This window comes from Bos indicus x Bos taurus, chromosome 7 (assembly GCF_003369695.1).
Source record: "Bos indicus x Bos taurus breed Angus x Brahman F1 hybrid chromosome 7, Bos_hybrid_MaternalHap_v2.0, whole genome shotgun sequence".
Classification (NCBI taxonomy): domain Eukaryota; kingdom Metazoa; phylum Chordata; class Mammalia; order Artiodactyla; family Bovidae; genus Bos; species Bos indicus x Bos taurus.
This window is the reverse complement of record NC_040082.1, coordinates 98,923,519-98,934,830: the sequence shown is the minus strand read 5'-3', so window position 1 is coordinate 98,934,830 and position 11,312 is coordinate 98,923,519. Positions and strand designations below refer to the sequence as shown.

At 57.9% G+C, this 11,312-nt stretch overlaps 2 protein-coding genes across 2 annotated transcripts; both read left to right on the top strand.

The window, feature by feature from the left end:
• The first annotated feature begins 808 nt into the window (after positions 1-808).
• On the top strand, positions 809-4,074 carry SAMD1 (sterile alpha motif domain containing 1). The gene is made up of 5 exons (XM_027547987.1): positions 809-2,099; positions 2,518-2,812; positions 2,902-2,998; positions 3,110-3,221; positions 3,323-4,074. Exons 1-5 carry the CDS (start codon positions 1,155-1,157, stop codon positions 3,479-3,481), a joined length of 1,608 nt encoding a protein of 535 aa, XP_027403788.1. The 5' UTR covers positions 809-1,154; the 3' UTR covers positions 3,482-4,074.
• A 106-nt stretch (positions 4,075-4,180) lies between these two features.
• On the top strand, positions 4,181-8,042 carry C7H19orf67 (chromosome 7 C19orf67 homolog). Its single transcript, XM_027547988.1, has 6 exons — positions 4,181-5,632; positions 6,305-6,449; positions 6,569-6,669; positions 6,756-6,941; positions 7,295-7,429; positions 7,868-8,042. The coding sequence occupies exons 1-6, from the start codon at positions 5,295-5,297 to the stop codon at positions 8,040-8,042; spliced, it is 1,080 nt and encodes a 359-aa protein (XP_027403789.1). The 5' UTR covers positions 4,181-5,294.
• The last annotated feature ends 3,270 nt before the right edge of the window (positions 8,043-11,312 follow it).

Genomic DNA, 11,312 nt, shown 5'->3' with positions numbered 1-11,312 from the left:
TTTAGCTGGAATTCCGCCACTCCCCTCCGCCCTGCTGGAGAAGGGGGCGCCAAACTGCCCTCTGACCCAAGATTAGGGGTCCCCACATTCTGAGGCGCACCCCCTCTGCGTCCAACGAGAGGCCGAAAGGGCGGGAGCTCTAGGGAGACGCTGGGGCCGGCGCGCCGGGAAGCCGAGCGGCGGCGGGGGCGGCCCTGGCAGGGGGGGTATGGGGTGGTGGAGACCGTGCGCGCCCCCCTCCCCGCGCAGGGCCAAGCACGCCCAAGGGGCGCGGAGGCGGCGGTGGTCCGAAGGTCCCTGCGGCGCCGGGTTAGTGCAGTGGCCCGGCCCGCGGGCGGCGAGTTCCCGGTAAGTGCGGTCCCGAGAGCGGAGCGCGCCGGGGAGGCGTGGAGAGGGGGGCTGGGCGCCGGGGACGTCTGGGTCCCGCGCCCAATGGCTGGAGGGCGGCCGAGCACCGCCCGCCCGCCCCGCCCGCCCCCTCTCCCCTCCCCCCGGCGCTCCCCTCCCCCTCCCCCGCCCGCCGCTTTCCCCCGCCCCCGCCCCGGCGCCAACTCCGCGGCGCCTCCTTAAAAAGCGCGCGGGAGTTGTAAGGGGGGGCCGGGGCGAGCCGGAGTGAGCGAGAGCGCAGGGTAAAGGGGGCGGGCGGGGGGCCCGGGCTCCACCTTAAAAGCGGGCGCGTGGGGGTGGGAGGGAGGAAGGCGGGCGGCGGGGAGGAGGGAGGGAGGGAAGGAAGGGGGGCCGGAGTGTCCCGGGCGCAGGGCGCGCGTGCGGCGGCGGCGGCGGCGGCGGGGAGGGGCCGGCCGCGCCGCGCTCCCCTCCTCCCTCCTCGCATCCCCGGCCCCGCGCGCGCCCAGCAGAAGCGGGTCTGTGTGTGCGTGCGTGCGAGTGAGTGAGTGTGTGCATATTTTTTCTCTCTTTTCTTTCTCTCTCACTGTTTTTTCTCTCTCTCTCTCGCTCCCTCTCTCTCTCTCGTTCTTTTTTTTTTTTTTTTTTGCAAAGAAACAGCAGCGCCGCCGCCGCTCCGCTGAGGCGCTGCGCCCCCCGGGGGGGGAGGCGGAGGAGGCGGGCAGCGGCGGAGGGAGGGGTGCCGGGGAGGGGGGCGCCGCGCTGGGAGGGAGGCAGCGCGCACGGTGCAGCCGGGCCGGGCGGGAGGCATGGCGGGGCCCCCGGCCCTACCCCCGCCGGAGACGGCGGCGGCCGCCACCACGGCGGCCGCTGCCTCGTCGTCCGCCGCTTCCCCGCACTACCAAGAGTGGATCCTGGACACCATCGACTCGCTGCGCTCGCGCAAGGCGCGGCCGGACCTGGAGCGCATCTGCCGGATGGTGCGGCGGCGGCACGGCCCGGAGCCGGAGCGCACGCGCGCCGAGCTAGAGAAACTGATCCAGCAACGCGCCGTGCTCCGGGTCAGCTACAAGGGGAGCATCTCGTACCGCAACGCGGCGCGCGTCCAGCCGCCCCGGCGCGGAGCCACCCCGCCGGCCCCGCCGCGCGCCCCCCGCGGGGGCCCCGCTGCCGCCGCCGCGCCGCCGCCCACGCCCGCCCCGCCGCCACCGCCCGCGCCCGTCGCCGCCGCCGCCGCCCCGGCCCGGGCGCCCCGCGCGGCCGCCGCTGCTGCCGCCACAGCGCCCCCCTCGCCCGGCCCCGCGCAACCGGGCCCCCGCGCGCAGCGGGCCGCGCCCCTGGCCGCGCCGCCGCCCGCGCCTGCCGCTCCTCCGGCAGTGGCGCCCCCGGCCGGCCCGCGCCGCGCCCCCCCGCCCGCCGTCGCCGCCCGGGAGCCGCCGCTGCCGCCGGCGCCACAGCCACAGCAGCAGCCGCCGCCGCCGCCGCCGCAGCCACAGCAGCCGCCGGAGGGGGGCGCGGCGCGGGCCGGCGGCCCGGCTCGGCCCGTGAGCCTGCGGGAAGTCGTGCGCTACCTCGGGGGTAGCGGCGGCGCCGGCGGCCGCCTGACCCGCGGCCGCGTGCAGGGTTTGCTAGAAGAGGAGGCGGCGGCTCGGGGCCGCCTGGAGCGCACTCGTCTCGGAGCGCTCGCGCTGCCCCGCGGGGACAGGCCCGGGCGGGTGCCCCCGGCCGCCAGCGCCCGCGCGTCGCGGAGCAAGGTGAGCGCGCCACGGAGGGGGGCGCCGTGCGATGGGCAGGTGCTGGCGAAGTTGGTGGCGGGGCGAGAGTCCCAGGAGGAAGCGGGCCGCGGGCGGCCGGGGCTTTGCGCTTCTTCCCTGCGGGCTCGGCGGGTGGTGACCTTGGCAAGTGACTTGATCTTCGCCAGCCTCAGTTTCCTCCGCTGTAAAACGCGACTTAATAACAGTAGCGACCTCTTGGGGTTGTTGAGCGAGTTTAGTGAGATTTGGCTACTGAGAGCTTTATTAACACAGAGCCTGGCACGGAGTGGATGTGTAAAAGTTAGTCCGTGTTGGTATTAAAGGTGGTGGTGAGGCAGTCCGCTTGGTCCTGGATCCCCGGGTCGGGCCCAGGGCTAGAACAGCTACTGCCCTTACGGGCCTCCTTCTCTTGCACCAGAGGGGTGGAGAAGAGCGAGTGCTTGAGAAGGAAGAGGAGGATGAAGATGACGAAGATGAAGATGATGAAGATGAAGTGTCTGAGGGCTCCGAGGTGCCCGAGGGAGACCGTCCTGCAGGTCCCCAACACCACCAGCTTAATGGCGAGCGCGGCCCTCAGAGTGCCAAGGAGAGGGTCAAGGAGTGGACGCCCTGTGGACCCCACCAGGGCCAGGATGAAGGACGCGGGCCAGCGCCAGGCAGTGGCACCCGTCAAGTGTTCTCCATGGCCGCCATGAATAAGGAAGGGGGATCAGGTAAGGACCCCTCTGGGGGTGGGGAGTGGCTGGTGGGAACGAACCGAGCCCCAAGACAAAACCACAGGCATCTGTTTTTTATTTCCCAGCCTCTGCTGCCACTGGGCCAGACTCCCCATCCCCCGTGCCTTTGCCCCCAGGAAAACCAGCCCTGCCTGGGGCTGATGGGACCCCCTTTGGCTGTCCGTAAGTTACAATGTTTGAGACGCGGGGTGGGGGGTGGGGGTGCTGCCCAGGTATGTGTGACAGAGCCACGGGAGCGTCAATACTCAACTGGTTTCCTCTGTTCCAACGCAGTTCCGGGCGCAAGGAGAAGCCGGCTGATCCTGTGGAGTGGACGGTGACAGATGTGGTAGAGTACTTCACCGAGGCTGGCTTCCCAGAGCAGGCCACAGCTTTCCAAGAACAGGTGGGTTTCGCCCCCTCAACTTAGCCCCAGGGTTTCAGGGTCTCAGTGGGGGTGTATTCTGACCCTGCTCTCTCTCTACCTTTCTCCTCTGTCCCACCCAGGAAATCGATGGCAAGTCTTTGCTGCTCATGCAACGCACAGACGTGCTGACAGGCCTGTCCATCCGCCTCGGCCCAGCCCTGAAAATCTACGAGCACCACATCAAGGTGCTGCAGCAAGGCCACTTTGAGGAGGACGATCCCGACGGCTTTCTAGGCTGAGCGCCCAGCCTCACACCCCTGCCCCGACCCACTCCAGTCTCCATCTCACCCAAGACCCCCAAGAGTCTGGGAGCTGGACCAGGAACGCCCTCAGGCCTCGTAACAGATTCTAATGAGGGGGCATTCCTACTCACCTTTCCCCCAATATACACGCCTCTGGCCCCCCGGGCACATCCTGTACTCCCTGACAAAGGAGTATGGGGTGGAACAGGGCTTATTCCTTTCACCCCAGGAGGCCAACCCCTCCCTGCCCCGGCCAACCCAGTCTAGGACATTTTGGGGGAAGAAAATGGGGGCTTCCCATCTTCCCTAGATCCTCTTCAGTTCAGCCAGATATTTCCTATATCAGTGTTTTATTCTGCCTGTTCATTTTGGTGGGTGGCCTTTCCTCTCTCCCCCACCACCCAGGCCCCTCCCCAGTCTGGCCCTGGCCTCCAGCCCCTGGTAGCAGCTGGGAAAGGGGTCCCTGGATCTTCCCTATCCGTCCTCCCCTTTTCTTTCTGTTCATTGTCGCTCCAGCTGGCCGTATTGCTTTTTAATATTGCACCGAAGGTTTTTTAAATAAAATTTTAAAAAAAGAGAGAAGAAGAAAATGGCATGGAGTCCATTTCATGAAAGTAGTCTGGGGAGGAGAAGAGCCACCCCGGCCCCCTAGGAGTCTTTGGTTTAGGACAAAGGTGTATGAGGAGGGAGACTAGGTAGTGAGTGGTGCTGCCTCAGAGCTGGCTGTAATTTTGACAGTAACTGTTCCAGGAGAACAGGATTATTTGTTTCTTCTGCCATCTTTCCTTTCCCAGAATAGTCCCTGGGCACACAGTAGGTGCTCAAATATTTGTTAAGTGACTAGCAGTTAACTCTAGGTTTTATGAGCATTCTCTTGGTTCTCACCAGAGCCCCATGAGACAAAGCTTATTAAAAAAAAAAAAACCACTTTATAGACCTGGCAACTGGCTCATCACTGCAAAGATGCTGGCTCAGTGTCACACAGGGTGGGGTCGGACACCTGTCATTCTTTACCCAGCGTCTTTAAGTATAATTAATGTATTTGGCTTCAGACCTCTGTATCTGATAACCTTTGCATGTTAACAAAGAATCCAGCCTACAACTTGCGGGGCAGAAGCCTGTTCTGGGCCCATGGTAGGGTCTCCAGTCCTCAAGGTCTTTTTCATAAAAGGGACAGGAGGGACTGGGCCATCAGATGAGATCATGAGATGGGAAAATCTTTTCCAAGTGAAGATTTTTATTGTTAGTAATAGTGACAACTACTACATCACAAGAGCCTAGTAAATTTTAATGCAGTTTCTCAATTCCATGAGGTTTTGTTGTTAATACAGATTCCAGGGCCTGGGGGTCAGAGTCAGCGAGCGGGGCGGGGCCTTCCTTGATTTCTATACTTGCAACCCCGGGGGTTTGACGCGCGGTGAAGATCCCTCCTCCCTAGGAAACCACCTCCGAGAGTGAAATGCGCTGGCCCCAGGCCGCGCCCCCAGGATACCGCCGCGCCAGCAGCAGCCCAGGTCACCTCCCCCGGAGGCGCACCCCACGGTCAGGTTCCGGGAGCGCGCGTGTGCGCGGGGCGCCGCTGCCGCGCAGCGCGGGCAAGAGCGGCGCGCCCCTCCGGCGTGTTGAAATTCAAATGAGGCGAACTCCTTCCACGCGGCGCCGGCAGGGAGGTCGAGGCTGGGCTGAACTGGAGGAGGGACGCGCTCCCAGGCCAGGCAGGTCTGAGGTACCCTGGGCGGGGTCGAACCCGCGGCCAATGTGAGCAGCGGAGGCTTAAAGAGCTCCGGTGGTCCCCGCCTCTTGCCGCACGATGGCAACAGAACAGTGGTTCGTGGGGCCGCTCCCCGCGGGCTCTGGGGAAACGCCGCCCCTGGGCGACTTGGAATCTGGGGCACAGCCCTGCGAAGACCCCTCGTGGTCGCCTCCCCCTGGCGGACCTGGGAACCCACCCGAGGCGGAGCCCGAGAACGGTGTTCAGGGACAGCTGCCCGAGGTCTCCACCTCTACGCCTTCACCGGAGCGTCTGGCCCCAGGCCCCCGGCCCACCCCTCCTCGCCTGCCGTTGGACACCATGTTCAGCCCCATCACCGAACAGCTCTGCTACCTGCTTAAGAAGGCAGATGATTTCCAGAGCTACTTGCTCTACAGGTGATGCTCGACGGAATCCTAGATTCTACCATGGATGAGAAAGAGGAGGGTTTAACAAAATGGGCGAAATACACTAGGTTTGCATTGGGAGCTAAACGAAGTAAATGACACTAGCTGATTAGCAACCGAAGTTCAGAGTTATGAGAACTGTGTAGAAATTTGGGGTTAGGGAGGGCGGACTATTATGTGGGCTCTTGAGGTTGCCAAACTGCTAGAACTTTTCTCCCATTTTTTAACTGTTGGCTTAAGTTTCGAACCTTGGGCAGGCTAAACAAAACCTATCTGGGCCAGATTTGGCCTGCTGGCTACCAGTTTGAGACCTCAGAGGATAATATGATTCCCAGACCAAGGGAAGGGGGACTGTGATGCTCACGGATCAATGTCCATTGGAATCCCCTGGGAGGATGTTTAAATCCTAGATTTCTGAGCTTCACCCAGGGAACAGGAGTAGGTCAAAGTCAGACGTGGGACTCAGGTGTCTGCATTTTAACAAGTGTTTCACATGTCTTTGATGATGGTGGTCCTGAAAGGTCCTCTGAGAAAGGCCTGACACTGCAGGAGTTTGTTCGTAGTGGGAATCCAGGCCAGGGATACAGGTGGGAGGGGTGAGTAGAATAGGAGAAATTGGTGGGGGAGCCAAGGACTCAGGCAAAGGCCCGCTTCTCCCTTCAGCAGGGACCGAGTGCAGAAGGAACAGTTGGCAAAGGCCATGCCCACCTTCTTGCAGATGTGTGAGCCCTACTTCCTGTACCTGGAGGCAGCTGCTCGGAGCGTGCCCCCCGTCTATGGAGCCCTGCAGGAGCTGATCCGAAAGGGGGTGTGTGTGGAGCAGATTTCCCAGACCCTGATGTCCCTTTCACATCCCTCAGGCCTGGGGGATGGGGAGGATGCTCCTGGAAGGCCAACTAATCTCATTATGCCCCCTCTTCCATACAGCTGCTGGAGATCTCCCAACAACTCACTCTTCGCCTGGAACAGCTGGTCCTAATGTATGCCTCATTTGGGTTCGTGAACTTGGAGGAGACTGACCCCCTAAGGTAAAAGCATAAGAGATTTGGCTTGGGGTCAGGGGTGGAGGAGCCCAGAGCATAGCCTCATTCCCTACTCTTGAATCTCCTGCCAGCATCTCTTGTTTCTTCTGCGGGAGGTTCACCATCAGTCCTTCCCACGAGGTGTCCATCTTCAGATACTGTGCCCCTGCCGCCTACACCGCCAGCCGCTTCCCCCGATACCTCTATAAGAAGATGCGCTGGAACCTGGAAACCACCCCAGAGCCCAGCAGCCGGGAGCAAGATTCCCACGTGGATTAGTGAGTCCCCTTATCAGAATCCAAGTCCTCCCCCTCGCTATGGGAGAATGCCAGTTTGGGCCACTGAACCACCACCAAAGTGGAAAGCCAAGCAGGAATTCAAGAATCTTTGCAAGGTCATCCTCACCTTAAATATACATACATATATAGATGCCCCCATCAAAATAGAAGTACTTATCTTAAAAAAGTAGGCTGACAGGGAGAAAAGGCCTCAGTATTGTCACATGCCTACCTGAGAACCTGAAGGCACCTTTTAATGAGTTTCCACTTTACCTCTAAAATTAAAGCCCTCAAACAGAAGAACAAGAAACTACTCACTGCTCACTTTTCATTGCTGCCCCTTCCCCTCCCAGCTACTTCCTATGCTATAGAGATACATGGGAAGACACAGGCAAGAGTCCCGCCAATTCCTGCCCCCAGATTCAGAAGCTGTGGTCCATCGGCCGATGGATGCCCCTAGGACCAGCCGAGGATGACCTTTATTCATGGTAGGAGCAAGGGCAATGGTAAGGTGGGTGGGATCGGAGGGAGGGACAGAAACCAACCAGAGACCATCTGCCTTCCTCAACACTGTTACCATTGATAATAATTAATTTTATTGTGCCCTGAAAAGCGTTTATGCAGACTCATGTAACAACCCACTGAGGTCTATACTACTAGCCCCATTTTACAAAGGAAACAGGTGTTCAGAGAGGTTAAGTTACCTGCCGAAGGACACACAGCTCGTTGAGCAGTCAGCCAGGTCAGGGATAAAACTGCTCAGCCTCCCAGAGCCTTACCCTCTAGGTTTCTCATCAACAAGGAAACCACTTTCCCACCCCCAGCTGAAACAAAGCCTCTTTCAGCCACAGCCTTTCGCTCAAGGGGAGGGGCTCCCGAGTGGCAGGGGACGCTCACGTCCTGGCCTGTCTGTCCCTGGCCCCCAGGATTTTGTGCCCGCAGCCGCCCGGGGACTACCAGCAGCTGCTGACCATCGGCTTCGAGGAGCCGTCGCACATGCTGGCCACCGACCTGCTGGTGCAGATCCTCACGGGCCAGGCGGGCGTGTCTCGGCCCCCGAGCGCCGCCGGGCCCGCGGCATGGGCCGCGCAGGAGTCTTGAACCTGGAGAGAGGGTGGGAGCTGGAGCTTGACAGTTCCAAACTCCAGAAGAGGGGGTAGGGGAGGGGCTCACTCGTTCTTCTAGTGCGGCTCGGCCTGCCTTCCAAGGGGCCAGGCCGAGCTGGCCCGTCCGCACTGGATCCGGCCCGGCCGCGGAGCCCTGCTTATGAACACACCAGTTTTGTGTTAAATAAAAGAAAGAAAGAGGTCACAGGCTCAGCGTCCGCTCGGTGCGCCGCTCCCCTCCCTCCCGGGGAGAGGAGGCCCCGCCCACTCGCTGTGGCCTTCTGGGTAATGTAGTCTTATGGAAACAAAACTGTGGTCCGCCGACTGGCCAACGGGAGCTCAGAGCATGCGTAGGGGGCTGGTACGAAGCAAAAAGGGAAGTAGCGGCTCCTGTCAACAACCGGAACCCAGATAACCGCAAGTTTTGGGTAGCGAGGAAATTCAACGCCCACTGTGAGAAGGAACGCAGGGCTACGCCCACTCTCATGTTTTGACCCGGAAATTATTTCCCTGTACCAAAAAAGACTATATTTCCCGACGTGCCCCAGGAAAGGGCCAGCGATCAGTTTCCTAAGCGCCGAGGTTATATCTTTCTCTTCCAGCTTTTGGGTCACGGCTTGGGCAGGTCGCTGTACCCTCCTGAGGTGTCCAGGGCGCGGGCTGGTGGGAGAGCAGTGAGGCACTCCAACTTGGGAACTCTAAGCTTCACCTTAGCCTTGGACTGAAAAGGAAAACGGGTTGAGAGGTGAACCCGCCTACCTAGAGCTTCAGAGACCAAGTGGTGGAACCTGGACCTGATAGCAACTGGTCACTGGCCAGGGGAGGAGTGTATTTCTTTCGGCTGTCACTCAGCTGCGAGTTACCCACCCCTCTCCCCTTAAGCTACCGGACACCTTTTGATTCCCTCTAGCATTTTCAGAGTTGGAGAACAGACTTGGAGCCCTGCTTACCTAATAGTCCCTGACACATAGTATTATCATGTGTTATGATTATCCCAGTTTACAAATTATAAAAATAGAAACGTGAAGTGAATCATGATTAACCAAAACCCTTGTCTTTTTGGAGTGGGAGTAGAGGCTTCTGGTGACAATTTCTGACTGCACCAAGGATTTTTTAGTCCACAACCCAGGAGTTTGAATGAGCTCAAACGGGTTCTGAAGTTCCCTAATACTGAGTCAAGGCCCTTCTGAGTTCACCACCACCACTGTTTAGACTCCGTTCAGTTCAGTCACTCAGTCATGTCCAACTCTTTGCAACCCCATGAATTGCAGCACGCCAGGCCTCCCTGTTGGAGAAGGCAATGGCACCCCACTCCAGTACTGTTGCCCGGAAAATCCCATGGACGGAGGAGCCTGGTAGGCTGCAGTCCATGGGGTCGCTAAGAGTCAGACACGACTGAGCGACCTCACTTTCACCTTCCACTTTCATGCATTGGAGAAGGAAATGGCAACCCACTCCAGTGTTCTTGCCTGGAGAGTCCCATGGACAGGGGAGCCTGGTGGGCTGCAGTCCGTGGGGTCGCACAGAGTCGGACACGACTGAATCGATGCAGCAGCAGCAGGCCTCCCTGTCCATCACCAACTCATGTAGCCTACCCAAACTCATGTCCATTGAGTCGGTGATGCCATCCAACCATCTCATCCTCTGTCATCCCCTTCTCCTGCCCTCAATCTTTCCCAGGATCAGGGTCTTTTCAAATGAGTCAGCTCTTCGCATCAGGTGGCCAAAGTATTGGAGTTTCAGCTTCAACATCAGTCCTTCCAATGAACACCCAGGAGTGATCTCCTTTAGGATGGACTGGTTGGATCTCCTTGCAGTCCAAGGGACTCTCAAGAGTCTTCTCCAACACCACAGTTCAAAAGCATCAATTCTTCGGCGCTCAGCTTTCTTTATAGTCCAACTCTCACATCCATACGTGACTACTGGAAAACTGTTTAGACTAGTCCAGTCCAATAGAAATTTGAGCCACAGATGCGAGTCACCTATGTAATTGCAAATTTTTAAGAGCTATATTAAAAGAATAAAGAGGTCAGACTTTTAGGGATATTTTTATTTAACCCCAGATATCGAAAATATTTTTGCAATATCAATGTAAGAAATTGAGGTATCCCCCTTTTTTTGCACTAGGTTTTTGAAATCTGTATATTTTGCACTTATAACACATCTCAATTTGGACTAGCCACATGCAGCTTTAATTTGTCTTCCCTTAAGACAAATCCACAGGCCACTTAAAACTAGATTTCTGGTGGGTGGTGGCAGTACTGGGAGAAGGAAACAGGTTTGATTTCCTGGGTCCTATTGGTGAGGAGGGAAGCCCTGGTGGCTCAGTGATAAAGAACCTGCCTGCCAGTGCAGGAAATGGGGGGGTGGGGTTTCCATCCCTGAGTGGGGAATATCTTCTGGAAAAGGAAATGGCAACCCACTCCAGTAGTCTTGCCTGAGAAAATCCCATGGACAGATGAGCCTGGTGGGATGTATAGTCCATAGGGTTGTAAAAAAGTCGGGCACAACTTAGCGACTAAGCAACCAGTAGTTGCTCAGGAACTGTCTACACCCATGATTCTCTAACTTTAGAATCACTGGAGGGTTTGATCACTAAGTCTGGGATGGAACTTTTTTCTTACAAGATCCCAAGTGATGCTGATGTTGCTTGTCCAGACACCACACTTTGAGCCTGTTTCAACCTATATCAAGCCTACATTGACCTGGTGGCTCTCAAACTGGGCTCCATGTTAGAAACACCTGAGGAGCTTTATTGATGGCAAAGCCTCTATCAGAATCTGATTTATTTGACATAAGCATGCCTCAGGTAACTTTAATATGCAAAAAAGTTCATGAATCCAGGTCTATACTTAAGTTCTGTCAACTCGACATACTTAGCTCTTAGCTCCTCTGCAGGGGATTAAGAACAGGTTCTTGGTGTTTCCATTTTCCACCTTGGCAGTGCTGGCTCTGAACTGTGGTGTGGAAGGCTTGAGAGTTCCTCGAACTGCAAGGAGATCAAACTAGTCAATCCTAAAGGAAATCAATCCTGAATATTCATTGGAAGGACTGATGCTCCAATCCTTAGCCCCCTGATGCAAAGAGCTGCCTCATTAGAAAAGATTCCGATGCTGGGAAAGATTGAAGGCAGGAGAAGGGGACAAGAGAGGACGAGATGATTGGATGGCATCACCAACTCAATGGACATGAGTTTGAGCAAGCTCAAGGAGATGGTGAAGGACAGGGAAGCCTGGTGTGCTGCAGTCCATGGGGTTGCAAAGAG